This window comes from Cervus canadensis, chromosome 24, assembly GCF_019320065.1.
Source record: "Cervus canadensis isolate Bull #8, Minnesota chromosome 24, ASM1932006v1, whole genome shotgun sequence".
Lineage (NCBI taxonomy): Eukaryota > Metazoa > Chordata > Mammalia > Artiodactyla > Cervidae > Cervus > Cervus canadensis.
Window position 1 is genome coordinate 42,476,714 of NC_057409.1, and position 19,326 is coordinate 42,496,039.

Consider the following 19,326-nt stretch of genomic DNA (forward strand, 5'->3'; position numbering starts at 1 on the left):
AAATCATAAAATATTTCAGCAAAAGGTCAAGTGACATAATTCTGAATCACATTTTTCAATCAAAAATATCCTTCTCTAAAACTAGAGTTTAGAAAATTTAGTTATCAAAAAAAGCTAAGATACAAAATGTGTATCAAAATATATCTAATTTTAGTATCATCCTGGAACTTGTTCATATGTATCAGCAATTTCACTACATTTTGCTCAGAGTACTTCAACAACTAATGCAAACAGAAGACACTCTTTCCTAATCCATCCAATCGCCTAACGCAATCAAGTTCTTAAATTTTATCTTGATTCCTCTCCAACTTAAAATCATTAGCTAAGGGCCTACTGCACAGACAGATCAAGTCCTGGAGCACCCATGAGGGAGCAGGGCAAGAGAAGAGAAGAAGGGAGGGGAGAGGAGAGGAGAGCGAGGGGAGAGGAGGAGGCAAGAGAAAGGCGAGGGGATCAAAGGCGGGGGAGGGGAAAGGAAAGAAGAAGAGGTGAGGGAGGAAGGGAGGGGAGGAGGCGATAAGAGAAAAATCCGACAATTCACATTTTCCAAGACTGTCAAATGGTTTTACGTGCCTAAAACTGATCTACAGGAGCTATAAGATTGCTCAAACTTGGATTCATATGGATACTCATATAAAGAATGTTATAAAAGCACTCAAGAGCTGCTACAGGATTTACTCTACGTATATATGCCAGTATCAAAACCTAAAACTCAATTCTGTTGTATAAAAATCTTGAGTAGTCGAGCTTAAACATAATCCACTGTCAAGTTTACATAGCCATGGTAAAAATGTAAAAGCATGTAAACTAATAAACAATTACAAGAAGGTATATTCTGTCATTTGAATCACCAGATACACATTACTGGCATTTTAGGAATCAATCTGTAACATCCTAATACAAACCTAGAATCACTGAGTTAAAAACTCTGAAAACACCATTATGAATTTCTTATAGTTAGATCCAACCTAAAATCTCCCATGTTATAAGCCCTCAGTGATCCAAAGACATTACATAATATTCTATTCAAACCATTAACAAGGGCATTTATTCTACTTTGAGTTGAAAAACAAAACTATAGTTCAGTTACCACAGCCCTAACTATAAAAACCTAAGACTAAAAACTTCCAGAAGAAAATAAGTCAAAGATCTTTTTGACCTTACGTAAAGAGTCTGTAAACACATCAAAAGCCCAATACACAAAAGGGAAAAAAGCAATGAACTGGACCGGATCAGAATAAAGAGCTGCTCCTTAAAAGAGACCACTAAGAGAATGAAAAGGCAAGTCACAAAATGGAAGAAAACATTTGCGAACCACAAAATTAATCAGACATATTCAGAATATATAAGAATTCAGTGAGAAAACAAACAAACCAATTAAAAAGGTGTGGGCGGGAAGCAAAAACATGTGAACAGACATTTCACCAAAGAAGATAAACAGATGGCAAATGAGCACATGAAAAGATGTTCTACATCATCATTCACTGGGGAAATGTCAATCAAAACCACACAAGAAACTATTATACACCTATTAGGATGGCTGAATTAAAAAAAAAAAAGACATATATATATACATATGTATATATATATGTAATGACAATTACACAGCCCGCCAGGCTCGTCTGTCCATGGAATTCTCCAGGCCAGAGTACTGGAGTAAGTAGCCATTCCCTTCTCCAGGGGACCTTCCCGACCCAGGGACTGAACCCAGAGCTCCTGCACTGCGGGCAGATTCTTCACTATCTGGGCCACCAGGGAGGCCGTTATGGCAGCACCCTGCACTAACAAGTGTGCAGAGTGACTGGAAGTCTTACACACTGATGGTGGGCGTGCAAAACTATACAGTTTCTTTGGAAAACAGCTATCCAATTTTTTATAAAGTTAAGCATTCATTTACCAAACAACCCAGTAATCCTAATCCCTGTTTTTTACCCAAATGAAATGAAAGCCTGTGCTCACACACAAGTCTGTGTACGAATATACTTGGCAGTTTTATTCATAATCACCCAAAACTGTAAATAATCAAAATGTCCCTCAATTGGGAAAATGGTAAACAAACTGGTAAATCCATTCAATAGAACACTACTCAGTAATAAAAAAGGAACAAAATAACAAAACATATAATAATGGATAAATCTCAAATGCACTGTGCCAAAAAGCCAGACTCAAAAGATTACATTACATATGCTTCCATTTGTGATATTACTACAAAGGCAAAACTTTAGAGGGGAAAAAAAAAAAACAGATACAGAGCTTGCCAGCGGCCAAGAGTGAAATGAGTAAAACGGAAGGACTGAGTGCAGAGGGGGCATGGAGAAATCTGGGGATGACAGGGCTATCGTGCACCTTCACTGTAGCTGTGGTTGTATCACTGTGTGCATTTGTCAAAACTCAAAGAAGTCACTAGAAAGGGTGAGATTTACTGTACATAAATTATACCTTAATAAAAAGAAAAAAGTATCTGGAAATTCAAAAGCAGTAAAGAGATTATATAAATTGTTATTAAGACATTAATTATGCTTTTTGTTTAAAAAAAAACTTATTGTTCACTCATACAACAGATATTCCTCAGTGCAGACTAGGAACCAGCCCCTGTTATTAAATTATAATGCTGACTCTAGGTGGGGATGATTCGTCCTTTCTAGGCCTACAGCGGATTTCAAGATGTGTTCCTTACTCCACCAACGTAGGAGCATAACAGGGCTTCTACATTTAACTAGCTACATGGCCTAACAGAGCTGTATGTAGATCAAAAGGACAGCTCAGCTTTAAATACACCCAGTACAGAATGCTTTTCTTAAAGAGTGCTGGTACAGGAACTAAGCCATAATACACCATCCAAAATGGGTGAATTAAAATAAATTTTTTAAAATGTCTTTTGAAACATGTAAACATTTTAAAACATTAAACATCTAGATACAGCAGCAGCACAACACACACATTCTATGAAGTGCTTTATTAACTGGGCTTCCAAAGTGCTTCAGTGGTGAAGAATCCACCTGCTAATGCAGGAGGATGTGGGTTCAATCCCTGCTTCAGGAAGATCCCCTGGAGAAGGAAACGGCAACCCACTCCAGTGTTCTTGCCTGGGAAATGCCATGGACAGGGGAGCCTGGCGGGGCTACACTCCACGCAAAAGAGCCAGACACAACTGAACTACTCAGCACAAGCACATTAGAAAGATGAGAAACTTGACCCTGATTTCCTCAGCAAATTCTACTCTTGGGTCATGAGCCATTTTCTAGTTAGTGCATTATTCTGCAGATTTTTTTTTTTTTTATACAAAGCACAGACCAAAAACATGAAGCCAGAGTTCCAAGTTAAGAGGAGCCAGAGCCAGACGACTGAGTCGGCCTGCAAGGAATAAGCCAATACTCACCTGTCGGGGGAGTGGAGGAAACAACAGGGGGAGTTGGAGAAGTGAAGCCATCGGCAAGGGTCTGGGCGCCCCCAGCGGCAGCGTCTGGGGCCGCGGCAGGAGGGGCGGCGGCAGGGCCGAGCGGGGCGGGGGCGGACGCGGGAGCGGCAGGAAGGGGAGGAGGAGCGGCAGAGCCAGCGGGGGCTGCGGGCAGAGAGGAGCGAGAGGCGGCGTTAGCGGCGGTGCCGGAGGCGGGGAGGGCACAGGGCCAGGAACTCAGGGTTAGACGCGCAGTGCTCGTCAGTACCAGAGGGCAGAGGGGAGGGCTAAAAAATAAGAGAAGGGTGAGGCTTACGGTAAAGGGTTATTAGGTTTACAGCAAGTAATTCAAGATGCTAAGGATAATGCCCAGAGTTTTAAATTCATTAAAAGCATTCCTTTTTACCTGAGAGCCAACACACTGGAAGAAAAGTGACCCTTTATGTTGTTGTTTTTAACACAAGATTCTGGAACTAGTACACAAAGCTAAACATAACACACTAGAAAACAACAGTATTCCACTCTGAGTCATACAAATCAGAAAATAAACATTCCAGACATAAGTATCTCATCAGGTAAAAAGAATTTAGAGAAATACAAACCTTTTTTTCAAGATTTTTTTAAAGATATTGTCTCTTTGTTATTTTAAGTAAATTAAATACGTAATTTTCTATCCTTATGTCTTCTGTGTCAGGTTTTTAAAACTAAGTTTTGTGTCCTCAGATGAAACAAGTACATTTTTCTGTTTCAGAGAAAAGAGGGTAGCCTCTCAGCAACTCAAGTTCCAAGAGTCCGCTAGGTTGAACTGTTGAAATGCTATCTGCCCAATCCTGTTACCGCCACGGCTCCTCACACTGACGCTGCGCTGTGTCCAAAGGCACGCACTGTCCTTACACCCGCTGGAGTTAAACGCGTCACCCGTGCCAAGGTGCAACCTCTAAGCGCCAACCAAGACCCAGCAGCGAATCACAGAGAAGTAAGTGGACATAAACTGACAAATAATGTGGTTAAAAATAGCAAAATGCAGAAAGATTTCTCAACATTTACAGGGTCTTCAAGCGAAAAAAAACTCCTGATTATGAAGAAAGCTCAGTGTAATTACACTGGAAACTGCAAGGACAAACGCAGCAAGGACAGGTGAAGACGAAGCACAGGTCAGGCTTTACCTGGAAAGACGCTGGGAGGAGAGGGGGTGGGAACGGCGATGGGGACGCCCACACTCCCACTTCCGCTGTTCTCCCGACTGCTGCTCCGGCTGCTCGGGTGGCTTCCCCCACTGCTCCCGCTGCTGCTACAGAAAGGAGAGCCACCGAAACATGAGCGTCCATGCACAGAAAGACACCACCAGCACTTTCCAGAATGTTCTGAAATGAATATAGCTACGAGATGGGAATTCAAAAGCCCTCCATTTCAGAGATGAATTTCTTTATAAAGGAAGGGAAAAAAGTTGAGTTCAAGAAACTTGTTTTGGCCACCTTTTAATAAACATATACTAAAGAAATTGAGAAAAACAAAAATTCTCCATAAATATAAGGGATAAATGATGGGGCTCAACGCATGAAAATATTACTACTTTCTTTTATTCCAGTTTAATGGCTGTCTGAAGAAATAGTTTTTATAATAAGAACAGTTTTCCTAAACAAATTATTTGTCCAATTTTATTTGTAACGATATCATGACATATTATGCCATATTAACGTTTTATTGCATATGGTTTTTCATCTGTAAAGTACCACCAAAAAACAACTTGAAATTCCCCGTATCTGGTCAGTGATTTTCTTTTTCAGGTCAACTCTAACTATCAGTCTTGCAGAAAAGTTTGCACTTTGAGATGTCTGTTCTTTTTCAACTTCCTGGCTGCTCAAAGTTGCATCAGAACATGAGGAGAGAGAGGTGGAATTAGATGAGGTTTGGGGGAGTAGTGTGAGGAAAAGAACTTAGTGCTTGGAAAATGAGAGAGATTTAGCTGAAGTTATCTGAACAAATAATGGTGCTATGACCATCCCATTTTGCACTGAGGTAGAGAAAATACCTGTAAGTTCGATTTCTTTGATTCACAGAAGCTGTCCTCACAGGGCTCTGCTGCGAGGGAGCCATATTACGGGTTGGGCTAGGTACGTAATCATTTGGTACCACTGGAGGACGCACTGGCTCCAGTGTGCGATAGGGGGAGTGCCGCCTACAAAAAGAAGAGCGTATGTATCGTGTGGTTAGCAAGTCTCGGCACAATAAATCAGAGTTGCCAGTAGTGAAATACAACTTGTACTCAGAGGTAGTAAAATGTGTTCTAATAAAACCCAGCTACCAATTTCCATCTTCCCTTAAGTATCACTTCTCCACCATTAGGGCTTTGATGCGTATTGTTATTTTTTTTTAGTCTTTGACCTCATTTCCCTACACTAATTTTGTTCATTCATTTTGAGAGCATGAAGTTTCTCCCCAAGGTAAGCCAATGCTTCCCAGACTCTCTTCTTAGATGAGTTCAAATTTGTTTAGTGTCATGTTAAATTCTTCCAAATGCACTTCACAAATGCACTAATTATCTTCCTCACCCCTCTCTCCCTAACCAAAAATAATCAAAGGTAGGGTAAATAAATCTACAGAGTCTGGCTCCACAACCCCCACACTGATGATCAACAGCAACCATTAACAGCTCATTTCTCTTTCTATGTAATAAGTACATAGAAATAAAACTACATCCACACACAGAAATACATAATTTAATCTCCTCTCCTTATAGTCTCACTTCACATCCTCCTTAACCTTTCACCATGATCGCTCTTACCTCTTACCCTCCTCAGAGCTCAACATTTAAAAGAGAGAAGAAAAAAAACAGATCACCTAAGTCTTTCTACCTTATTTACTTTGAAGTACAGAACAGACTGTATTTCATTAGCATACTTCTCTTTTTCTCAAACTTTCTTCTTAAAAGAATGACGACCAAGAAAGGAAATATAGGAAATAGGATGCACACTGATACACCAGTAATTATTAAGATAATTCTCATCTTTAAGTTTCCATCTTTATGGCAATGATTAATACTCAACTGACATGAAATTGATATTGTGTAGATGAGATTCTGATCTTTAACGGGATCTCAAGATATGAAAACTAAAGAGCTTTTTTCCCTTAAAATGATGATGCTCACCTGACTTCTGTATTTCTCAATAATTCACTTCCTCAAAAGCTCCCAAGGTTCCTTTAAATATTCTTCTCTCTCATCCACCAAGTTTTGGCTCACTGATTCTGGATGAGATTACTCTGCCATGACCCTGTCTACTACTCTCAAAATCCTCTTGCATAAACAAATATACACATTATTAAAAATAAAGAAGGGGCACTAGATAAGATATTGGGTTAAAAAAAAAAAAGGAATGTCAGGGCCTTGAGTTTAAAACATTATAAAGAAGCTTAGGCATCTCTGAAATTATGATGTACATATAAAACACCATAAAATAGGAAACTGATGGATTTCCAAACAATTTTCTCCAGACAATAAAAATGCTCTTGTGTCATCCAAGGGAACAGAACAAAAACTTTGCTGACTAAGAACTACACAGTGAAGTGAAAGTTGCTCAGTTGTGTCCGACTCTTTGTGACCCCATGGACTATATATATAGACCACGGAATTCTCCAGGCCAGAATACTTGGAGTGGGTAGCCTTTCCCTTCTCCAGGGGACCTCCCCAACCCAGGGAATGAACCCAGGTCTCCCTCATTGCAGGTGGATTCTTTACCAGCTCAGCGACCAGGGAAGCCCACACAGTGAAGACAATGATAAAAACAAGGTAAAAAACTAGGGAGAGAGGACAAAATATGGGGGCCGAGCCAAGACTGTGAAGCAGCCAGGCTGTGGCCATCAAGTGTCTGGTGGTGCTCGGCCACCCTGGCCTCCAGGGATCCTGCAGAGCCCTTGCTAATACACAAGGAAAACAAATACCAGTGTACAAGTACATCTTTAAAATTTGGGAGCAATGGATATTTTTATTTTACTAGGATTATCTTGCTAACAATCTTGATTCAAAACCTAATAAAATCCATTAGAAACTATACATGACAGAAATATAGACATTTCACAGGAAAATAAAACAAATACTCCCTCTTGACCTGATCTCTACTCTTACCCTGTCCAATTATGACATACCATGACATCTACATTCTACTCTGAAGCTTAAATCTTATTTAAGCTAGTAGAGCTTTTCCTTTCTAACCTAAGCAGAATTGTTTTTTGTCCTCCCCAAATAAAATCACTCTATTTCTGGCCAGAAATCTGATTTTATTCTTTTGTTTTCCACTGCCCTAATTTTAATTCCTCCTCCAACATTATCTTTCTTTGATTGATTAGGTTGCTGGGTTTTTTGGTCTGGTTTTCTTGTTTGCTTTTTGGTGAGGGGGCCAAAAAACAAGATTTCCAATTAAAAACTTTTAAGCATATATCACAAAGCCAATGGTAATAAAGGCATTTTGTCTTTGTCTTACACATTTTTTAAAAAAATCCAATTCATGGTACAGTGACCCTGAAAAGTTGACAGAGGACAAATATTACCCCCTTTTACAGATGAAAAAACTGAATTGCTAAGAGGCTTACTATGCAAGACCACACATCAGGAGCTGAGCAGGACCATGATTTTAGTCACCCAACTTCTGGGCAATATTATGCCCAACTGATCACAAACCTTGATCAATGATAAACCAAGTTTTTGTATTAAGATGCTATAAAAGAAACAAGGTCAAGCTTTTCTGTTAATTGACCATTTATGTCAAATCTGGAGCCCAAGTCTGTAGATGGAATGAAAGCTCATAATTTCTCATAAAAAAAACAAGATACACAGAATTCGGTAATCTGCACAGTATTTTCTTCAGAAGACTAGTCAGAATAAGAAGAGTCAATTATAATAGAAAAGACTAAAAAGTTTCTGAATAGCAATTAGAGTGCAATTTATAATAAGCCATGAACTCAGGCTTGGATTTTACCTCAAATTTAAAATTTATTAGAAAAATAATTTCTAAACAGAATATTTTTTAAAGTAGAGAGATGTTTCCCAGGTATAATTTAAAGTGTAAAAGATGTTTTCCTTTTGGGAAAGTTACACACAAAATGGATAATCTTAGGAAGAAAATATTCTCTTTTCAAATATTTAAAAATAGTGTAAACATACATATAGTGTTTAGTTTTCACACAGGACATGAAATGGTTTGCAATCACTACTTAGTTACATACTCACCCAAGTGTCCCTTTGCCTGACAGAGGGGGGCTGGGGGGCTTCTGTGTTGGAGGTGTTGTACGCGGCAGCCCACCCATCTTCATATTCTGGGTACTCACCTAAAAAAATTTTGAGGAAAACTCAATTTAATTTGAATGCAGTGAAACAAAGTGCCACTTTCGGGAAATAACATTATGCTATTTAACAAAGGAGGGGAAGGTTTAAATAGGAAAAAAAATTAGAGGCCATGCATTTCATATGCAATTTCTACTCTACTACCAGTCTACAGTTGTACTCAAAGGACTCTTCCTAACATGAGATTTCCAAATGATTATAAACGTGTATGCAAAGACTTTATTTGCCATTAGCTCATCACACCAACAGATCACTGGTTAGACTGTTTGATACTACATTCAATTGAAATTAGATAGGTTAACTATAAAAATTTCAGTTTTAATAAAGAGTAACTCAATCAGAAACAACAATGCCTTTAAGCAATTCCTTGTTTTTTTAAATAGCAAGCTTATCGTAAGAAAACAAAATACATGTTTTCCCCCAAAAGTATGCAATTTTAGACTTGATCCACTGTAAGTACAGAATATTATATAAAGTTAAATCATACAGAGAAAATTTCCTTTTTATAAATTGTGGATCAGCCTTACAATTCAAATTTCATTAATGTTCTCTTATGAAGGAATCACCTACCTGAGAACTGCCAGAAGGTAAGGCATGTCCCTAAACATTTGACCCAGAAAGGTGGGGCTGAGGTACACCATTCAACTGTGAGTGGTACAGTGGCCACTGGCAATGTCCTAGTGCCAATGGGAATTAAACCCACTCAGGCCCAAAATGAAGATTAATTTAGGCATGAGAAAGATGCAACACAGTCCTAAGAGCTAAGAACACAGAGCTAAGCTATCTATTCTATCCCCACTATTCTATCCTCTCTATTCTATCCCCATTTGAAAACCCAAGTGTGGGAAAGTTGGGTGACCTGGGAACAAGTGTGGACTGCCACCAAAGGAGGAAGTGAGCACTTACACAGAAGGCCCTAGAGATCTGGGTGTCTTAAGGCACTAAGAGAAGTCATGCATGAATATAGTTCAAATGCAGTCTCAAGTTGTTTGAGATTACCAACGGGTTAGAGTTAATAATGTTCACCATGTGTGTTCATGCCTGACCCTATTTTAAAGCTCCTAATATTCTGGACTGCTGAACACTTCAAAAAAGGATCTTAACTTTTCCACTAAGAGTATGTCCAGAGTATTCAAATTATACTTATAAAATGAAACTGTAAGACACTATACTTTTGAAATCAGAATACATTTATAAGTTTAAAATACAAAATCTAAGAAAACAAATCATAATTACATACAGAATATTGAGGCTGTCAAAATTAACTCTGGCTTAAATGGAATATTTTAAAATCCTAAAATACTGCTTGTTATCTGAATAGGCAAGAAAAAATATACCAAGAAACAAACTCTTCAAATGAATAGCCCAGTGAACAAGTTGTGTGTGATGTTAAAACAATCTTTAATGACAAATGATACCTTTGAAATAGCAATATTTTTAAGGCTATGCATTTTTCTGTACTCCTTTGTTATTACTTTTAAACAACAAATACAAAACAAACTGGTTATCAAGGAAGAATAAAGATTAACTTATCTGTGCTCTCCCCCTCATTAATAAGTAGAGGGTATACTGATCATATCTTAAAAGTACCAGAAGTTTTTAAAAAATTAATCCACATTGGGGCAAATTTTTAGGAGTAGTATGACAAATAACCAGTAGCTTTAAAAACTGTATATCTTAATTCATGATACCAGGAGATTTTTTTAAAGTAGTAACCAAAGTCCTTTAAGCTCAACCTTAAACAACATAAAACCCAAGGTCACTTTAAGTGATGAAGGAGAAGTAGGTGAGCCAAACACTAAACTACATCAATTTGCTAGAAATAGGAAGGAAAAGGAGCAAGGACAGAAAAGGATAAAACAATTTTATTCTATACATGGAATAGCTAAAATATTTGAAAACAGCTTTCCAACTTTAATTTGTTTAAGGTTTTGGTATGTAAGGTGTTCTGTTTAAATTGCAGTATCTTCTCTATAAATCTTGAAATCTACCCAAAAAATAATATGAAATAGACAACCTATAAATTGAAACATAGTGGACAATTCCATACATAAACTTTGATACATTTTTGACCTGTAGAATCATCAAATGGTTCTATTTGTTTGGTTAATGGGATTTGCATGAGTAATTTTCACTTTAAAAAACCAAAGAGTCCCTATGGAATGTCCAACTAAGATGTAGTTCTGTACTACCTTTGTATTAAGCTAAAAGAGAACTCAGTATTTCTTCAAGGTAGTTTTCCTTGAGAAAAATGCTTCTGTACTGAAAGTAAAACAATGAATATGCTATGCAGAATATAAATACTGCCATCTAATTTGAGGAAAAAGAAAAAAAAAAAACAAGAAAAATTGCCAAACAGAACAATTTTCATAGGTGAAATCTATATTATAATTAAAATTAAACTGTATCTCACATCTAAAATAATTTGGTAAAAAATTATGTATGGGATAGTTGTCATGGTTCTAAAAACTACTTTGAGGGAAGTTATAGGGCAACCCAGTGTTTCCAGACAAGAAGCAAAACACAAGACTAACCGAGTGTGGTGAAGGAGAACATAACTAGAGCGAGAACATACCACAAACTCAGGACAAAGACGACAAAGCAACACTGCTCCAATTCATAACAGCAATTCCACATGAAACTTTAAAAACACCTGGGCAAAACTATCATCTGACACCTAAATGTGTAGTGTAGTTAGAGGTCTGAATCATGAATAGGAGTGCTAATTATTCTTTCCAAAGTTTTATCTGAGAACTGGAATGAAACTTTGGTGGCTGATTCCAACAATAGTTCAATGAATGTGGGTATTTTTTGATGTCATGAAGGGAAAAAGTCATCACTGAGAGCTGAGTGAAACAGGTAGTAGGCACATGGAGAAACAGCAGGAAAAGTCTTTTTTTTTCCTTCTTCTGCCAGAAAGAAACACTCAAGAACAGAAGAAATATTTCATTTAGGTGACAAAGGTTAATGCACGACCAAGCTCAAATACTTTCCCACTGGCCTGGACTAAGAAATGCAGACAATACTGAGAGTAAGAGCAGTTCCTTTAGGACCAGAGTGGTCTTCTCTGATCTCCAAACTCTGGAGATCACAACTAGCACCAACTCTCAGGCCAATCATTATACCTTAATACTGTTTCTAAAGGGCTCCTATCTTTCTGGCCCTAACCTTTTTTCGTATATGCAGTACCTCCTTGAACCTTGATATATAATATCATGCATATCATATATAATGCTCATTACAAATCTCAGTGCTTTCCAATACCCTGTGAACTCTAGTATTTTTTAAAGAGTATTTACAAAGTATCTTTGTATCTTTAGTTCATAGAGCATATCACTTCTATTATGAAGCAATCTCCCAGGAATAGATAACTTGCTGCAAAAGTGGGGGAGACATTCTAAAATGACAACTGTGGTATATCACTCATTTAAACCACCAGACCTCTAGGCACAAGAGTAAAAGAATAAGAAAAATAAGGGGAGACAAAGGTCTATAAAATGATTTCTCTGCTTTCATGGAACTTATTTTAGAATAACTAAGACACCCTGCTTAAAAAGTGATTTCTACAAATACAGAAATCTCCAAAAAAGAAGTTTCAGTGTGAGAAGAATTACCTAACAGAAAGTTTTATAGAGAAAAATCTGAGTTGGAGTGTTACCAAGTTTTAAAGAGAGAAAAATTTAAACACACTAGGAGAAGAGGAGGAGTATGTATAGTTTGTGTCTGGATGTGGCGAAGCGAGGATGGGCAGAAGCCGTGGGCAAACACCTGAAGGCTTTCATTCCGTGTCCAGTGTTGTTCCCAGCAGTCCCATCCACTGCATAACTTCTGGCTTCCTAGAGACCTCTATCCCTCTCCTCAGAGGATATATGTTCTTATTTAAATTCTCTGAGCCAACAGGAAAAGGACCAGGAGATTCTCTGAGGGAAATCAAAACTGAAATCAGGAATTCGAGTGTAGCTTCAGGAGAAAGGTAAAATTTTTAGTAAGACAGGAAGACAAAAAGCCTAAGGTACCAAGAGTTTTAATATAATCCACTACAGAGCAAAGTAGGGAAAACCACTAGACCACTCAGGTGTGACCTGAATCAAATCCCTTTTGATTATACAGCGGAAGTAACAAATAGATTCAAGGGATTAGATCTCATAGAGTGCCTGAGAACTATGGACGGAGGTTCATGACATTGTATGGGAGGCAGTGATCAAGACCATCCCCAAGAAAAGGAAAGGCAAAAAGGCAAAATAGGTTGTCTGAGGAAGCCTTACAAATAGCTGAGAAAAGAAGAGAAGCTAAAGGCAAAGGACAAAAGGAAAGATATACCCATTTGAATGCAGAGTTCCAAAGAATAGCAAAGAGATAAGAAAGCCTTCCTAAGCGATCAATGCAAAGAAACAGAGGAAAACAATAGAATGGGAAAGACTAAAGATCTCTTCAAGAAAATGAGAGATACCAAGGGAACTTTTCATGCAAATATAGGGACAATAAAGGACAGAAATGGTATGGACCTAACAGAAGCTGAAGATATTAAGAAGAGGTGGCAAAAATACACGGAAGAACTATATAAAAAAGATCTTCACAACCCAGATAATCACGATGCTGGGATCATTCACCTAGAGCCAGACATTCTGAATTGCAAAGTCAAGTGGGCCTTAGCATCACTTCAAACAAAGCTAGTGGAAATGATGGAATTCCAGTTGAGCTACTTCAAATCCTAAAAGATGATGTTGTGAAAGTGCTGCACTCAATATGCCAGCAAATCTGAAAAACTCAGCAGTGGCCACAGGACTGGTAAAGGTCAGTTTTCATTCCAATCCCAAAGAAAGGCAATGCCAAAGAATAATCAAACTACCACATAATTGCACTCATCTCACATGCTAGCAAAGTAATACTCAAAAGTCTCCAAGCCAGGCTTCAACAGTACATGAACCGTGAACTTCCAAATGTTCAAGCTGGATTTAGAAAAGGCAGAGAAACCAGAGATCAAATTGCCAATATCCGCTGTATCATCGAAAAAGCAAGAGAGTTCCAGGAAAACATCTATTTCTGCTTCATTGACTATGCCAAAGCCTTTGACTGTGTGTATCACAACAGACTGTGGAAAATTCTGAAAGAGATAGGAATACCAGACCACCTGACCTGCCTCTTGAGAAATCTGTATGCAGGTCAGGAAGCAACAGTTAGAACTGGACATGGAACAATGGACTGGTTCCAAATCGGGAAAGGAGTTGGTCAAGGCTGTATATTGTCACCCTGCTTTTTTAACTTAAATGCAGAGTACATCATGAGAAATGCTACACTGGATGAAGCACAAGCTGGAATCAAGACTGCCGGGAGAAATATCAAGAACCTCAGATATGTAGATGACACCACCGTTATGGCAGAAAGCGAAGAACAAAAGAGTCTCTTGATGAAAGTGCAAGAGGAGAGTGAAAGAGTTGGCTTAAAACTTAACATTCAGAAAACTAAGATCATGGCAACTGGTCCCATCACTTCACGGCAAATAGATGAGCAAACAGTGGAAATAGTGAGAGACTTTTTGGGGGGGGAGCTCCAAAATCACTGCAGATGGTGACTGCAGCCATGAAATTAAAAGACACGTGCTCCTTGGAAGAAAAATTATGACCAACCTAGACAGCATATTAAAAAGCTGAGACATTGCCAACAAAGGTCCGTCTAGTCAAATCTACAGTTTTTCTAGTAGTCATGTACACTATAGTCATGTAGTAGTCAACCTGAGAGTTGGACTATAAAGAAAGCTAAGTGCTAAAGAATTGATGCTTTTGAACTATAGTGTTGGGGAAGACTCTTGAGAGTCCCTTGGACAGCAAGGAGATCCATCCAGTCAATCCTAAAGGAAATCAGTCCTGAATATACATTGGAAGGACTGATGCTGAAGCTGAAACTCCAATACTTTGACCACCTGATGCAAAGACCTGACTCATTTGAAAAGACCCTGATGCTGGGAAAGACTGAAGGTGGGAGAAGAAGGGAACACAGAGAATGAGATGGTTGGATGGCATCACCGATTCAATGGACATGAGTTTGAGTAAACTCCAGGAGTTGGTGATGGACAGGGAGGCCTGGCGTGCTGCAGTCCATGGGTCACAAAGACTCAAACACGACTGAGCAAGTGAACTCAACTACAGAGATAATGAGTAAGAGATTAGGAGTAAGGAGGGAAGAACAGTTGAAAAAGAAAAGCAGAATAAAGATGGATAAATTTCTGCTTGAATTTTGAAACTATTTTCCAACAACTGGCTTTTGCCAAGACTGAATTGGTGGCTCAAGACTGGAACAAAGAGGCAAACACAGATGATTCTCCCAAAAGGTGTTGCTATTGTGGTGTTTTCCTTCCAAGTGTGTCAAATAAACGCTTAACAATGAATCCTCAGCTGTACCCGAAACCTAGAAATGTGAGGGGCAATTTTCTGTAGATAATGACACACACAAGATGACACTCAAACTGAAAAGGTTAAATCATATTTTACAGAGTTAAATTATGAATCTTCATGATCCCAAGCGAAACTTTCCCGAAGTGTTATATTCTTAATGTGTTAAGTGTAAATGGGACTTCCAAGCCTTCCTTGTTCATCATTAAGAATCTGCTTGCACAACGTTCAACTGAAAAACTACATTAACAGATCAGAAGCCTTTACTATTTTTGACTGAAATAAATATACTTATTTTAAAAGTACTTAAGTGTATGTAGCTTCAGCAGTGGACAACTTTTTCACTTTTCAACAGAAAAATCTGTTTCAAATACATCAGTAACAAGATCTTAAAAGTCTTAAATATTAAAATAAAGAGTGGGGAAAGGATACCCCAGTTCAAGGTATGTGCCACTTTTATATGACCTCAGGTACATATTAAAATACTTCCATACAGAACAGACTTTCGGACTCTGTGGGAGAAGGCAAGAGTGGGATGTTTTGAGAGAACAGCATCAAAACATGTATATTATCTAGGGTGAAACAGATCACCAGCCCAGGTGGGATGCATGAGACAAGTGCTCGGGCCTGGTGCACGGGAAGACCCAGAGGGATCGGGTAGGGAGGGAGGTGGGAGGGGGGATCGGGATGGGGAATACATGTAACTCTATGGCTGATTCATGTCAATGTATGACAAAACCCACTACAATATTGTAAAGTAATTAGCCTCCAACTAATAAAAATAAATGAAAAAAAAATACTTCCAATATGGCACTCTACCATCGACTTTGTATGATATTACCCCCATTGCTTTCAAAGGTCTTATGAATTAAATCCTACAATTTATTCTTATTTGACTGAAGGAAAAACAATTAACCCAAATTTCACCAGAGAAGAACTATTAAACACAATCAGGATGTAAAAAAAAAAAAAAAAAAACCTCTAAACACAATCAGGATGTAATGTATAAAAGGTTAAAAATTCAAGTTTTAAGCATGGAGGTCTCTTTTGAGTCACATCCCATGTGTCTGCTCCCAAAGATGGTATTTGTTAAGAGTGTATCTGAAAGCCATCAAGTCTGACAAGACTGGGAGCAAAGACAGAGCTCACGATGAGATGAGGAGGAAAGCAAGGATCAGGAGACTTACAGGGCACACCTGATGTCATCTGTGGGTCTCCAAAAAACTCAGCTGGAAAACCACTGGACTAGTTTACTATTTGCAAGTTCCTTCCAACTTCAACATTTTAAAATTCTATTTTCTATCTTAATATATTTGATTATTCCATTAATCAACCTTCTGAAGCCACTCATTTTTTTTCTACCAGCACAAAAAGTTAACGACTTGCTATACTCTGCTTTGGTTCACCCAAAATGATCCGCTGTGTGCCACAAGTTTATGGAGGAGACAGACACACTTCAAAGAAGGACAGGAAGAAAGGAAAGACCGAGGACTGTCACAGTCTAGCTTCTAAGATGATCTCAGGCTACACTCCTTACCCTATCCACCCCAGCCCAACAGAGCAGAAACAACTGCATTGAGCCACAGTCCCGGGGAGTGGGTTTTTTGTTGCAAAGAGCAAAGATGTTAAGGAATCTTCTCCAAGTGGGAATTTCCTTATTGGATATTTCTTCCTAGGAACCTCTCATTTCCCACTCACTCTGGCCTCTCTCTCACACAGAACAGGATCCTGAACCCAGAAAGGTCAAGGAGTCATAGTAGGGTTTAGAGGAAATGAGCCAGGGGTAGTTCTTTAGGCAAGATGGTGTAAACTTGAAGGGGAAAGAACTGGTCCATTGTTTTGTTTTTCCTTCGGTTGAATTTTCTGCACACTTCTATCACTTTGGAGGTTCATGTATCCATAGCCAAAATTTGAACACAGAAAAAGCCGAGGTAGCCACAAACACTACTTTTGGTCTATTTCTACCTCTTTTATGCAAAGGAATCTCCTCACAGTTCCAGATGCTTCACTCACTCACATGAAGTACATCTGCCTAGGCTCCTCCAGTCACATCTCTACCACAACTGTTTAACTTTCTGTGGCTGTGGTTAGTAGCTAGTTAATGATTCAGGCCTCAGTCATCTTGTCTTCTTGTTATCACTTTCTACACTGAAGACATGGCAAACAGCACAATATATAGTAAGAATGGTAAGAATATATATGTATATATATGTGTGTGTGTGTGAAAAGGAATCACAGAATTCAGCTAAGAAAAAAAGCTAAAAAAAGAAAATGCACTTTCAGTTCAGTGACAATTTTAGTATCGCTCTATCTGACAAGCTTCTTGATTACTCTTGAACATCTTTTCCCAGTTTTCCCTCCAATGTTACTGAAACAAGTAAAAAAAGGTGATATCTCTAGTTCTTAACTTGCATTTTGTTAAACACTATCATGAGCTTTTGATGTTTTGCATGTAATACTACCCAGCTTGAAACCTCTTAAAGTGGGTTATACTGAAATATACAATTTATAAGCAATTTGAAAAAAAATGCTAATTTTATTTTTTGCAAAATATATGATACTGCAACTTAAAAAACACCCATAACACTGAATATTTTCCAATTTTCAATTTTTTTTTACAGTGATTGAGTCAAGAGATAATGACATAGTGGCCATAAGGTGTATCATCAAGCACACCATTTATAGAATAAAAAGGTATTACACAGGGGGAGGGTTAAACAAAGCACATCAGCAGCCCTCCAATCCATAACAAAATGTCTCCATTTACAAAAATCCAGCTAATTTTATTTCATAATGACATATTATGATAGGGTAACTTACATTTCAGTTTCATAAAATATATTAACATTGCAAAATAATCATTTATTCAACAAATATTTACTAAGTGTCTAATGTGTGTCAGGCACTATTTTAGGCACATGGGATAGGGCAATAAACAAAACGGTCAAAAATATTTGCCCTCATGGAACATAAAGACACACAAAGTTGCATGACAAAAATAAAATAAGAAAAAGTAATTATTTCTTGGTTTTTAAAGGCCAAGTGCCAAGTATCTCTTCACTCCCCATATGTAATAGTCTACATAAGGACAAAGAATGGAAATCCAGCCCTGGAATCTCTTACCTTAAATCTAAGCAACCACTTAATGCATAAATGGAGCAAATAAAAGAGGTAAGGGAAAAAAAGCATTGAAAGGTTAGTTGGAACTTCAGGATGTGAAGAGAAAGGAAAAAACAAAAAACAAGTTAAGCATTCAGCATTAAAAAATAATGTTTCAGTAGATCATAGAAAGAGTGGTTAAAGCAGAATGTGTCATGAACGGAAGTTTTTGGATGAAATTATATAAGACACCTTTATTTAAAAACAACTTTATTCCTGATTTCTTCAAATTAGTGGCCCCTAAACATTAAAAGTCCAAAAAAATCAAAGTGATTACAGAGTTCCTAAAGAACAATTACTTGAGAATTAAGTAAGAGTTGGGGGATAACCTTTTTATTATTACATAAGTGGGCAAGTACAAATATGATGTTTTATATTTTAAGTGTCTTTTTGCCATTAGATTCTGGAAGGATCCTAAAATTTTCTCTTAAGAGTTGTTAGCCTCAAATAAATCTCAAAAAAATTTCCCAAGTTAGAATAAATCTCAGTTATCCATCCAATTACACATCCTATTTTAAAAAGCTCTAATTTGTAGTGCAACCTAAATGTATTAGGTGTTCTTATAAAGTTAAATATCAAATCTCAGATGATAGTGCTTGATTCAAAACTTTGAAAAAAAATTTTTTGTTTTAAGTTTACACTGTACGTATTCTCTTACCTAGATCTACATTCAATTTAGATTTAACTGATTTCCAGCCATCCTTGTGTGGGATATATTTTCTAAATTTGGTTATATAAATCAACTGCATGAACTGTATGGTTTTACTTACAGGCATATACACAGTTGCTCAGCATCACATTTGAAAAATTATTGTCTTTCAAATCACTGAGGAGACGCAAACTTTAAATAAACTAATACTTAGCTGAAGCTCTGAACAGTTTCTTAAGTACAAGTATCAATTTAAATGAAAGTTTTAAGTTCATCAGTTGTGATTACTGTACTTTATGTACATAGCAGGCACTTAAATACATTTTAAAAGCCAAAATATATAATGGCTATATACTGAAAAGCAGTGGAAATACTAAATTAACATTACTTTTAT

The 19,326-nt window shown here is 37.6% G+C and overlaps 1 protein-coding gene across 19 annotated transcripts in view; it reads right to left on the bottom strand.

Moving 5' to 3' along the window:
• The window catches only part of ABI2 (abl interactor 2), a 104,397-nt gene that overhangs the window by 27,521 nt on the left and 57,550 nt on the right, over nt 1–19,326 (bottom strand). For 4 of the 19 annotated variants that reach the window (XM_043445078.1, XM_043445079.1, XM_043445069.1 and 1 more), the window contains exons 4-6: nt 8,622–8,719; nt 5,430–5,576; nt 4,564–4,688 (exon numbers count right to left, since the gene is read on the bottom strand). In XM_043445078.1, coding sequence (XP_043301013.1) covers nt 4,564–4,688; nt 5,430–5,576; nt 8,622–8,719 — 370 coding nt within the window. Of the gene's footprint in view, nt 1–3,379; nt 3,563–4,563; nt 4,689–5,429; nt 5,577–8,621; nt 8,720–18,247; nt 18,266–19,326 lie in introns of all 19 variants that reach the window. The other 15 variants (XM_043445077.1, XM_043445062.1, XM_043445064.1 and 12 more) reach the window with 7 other exon arrangements.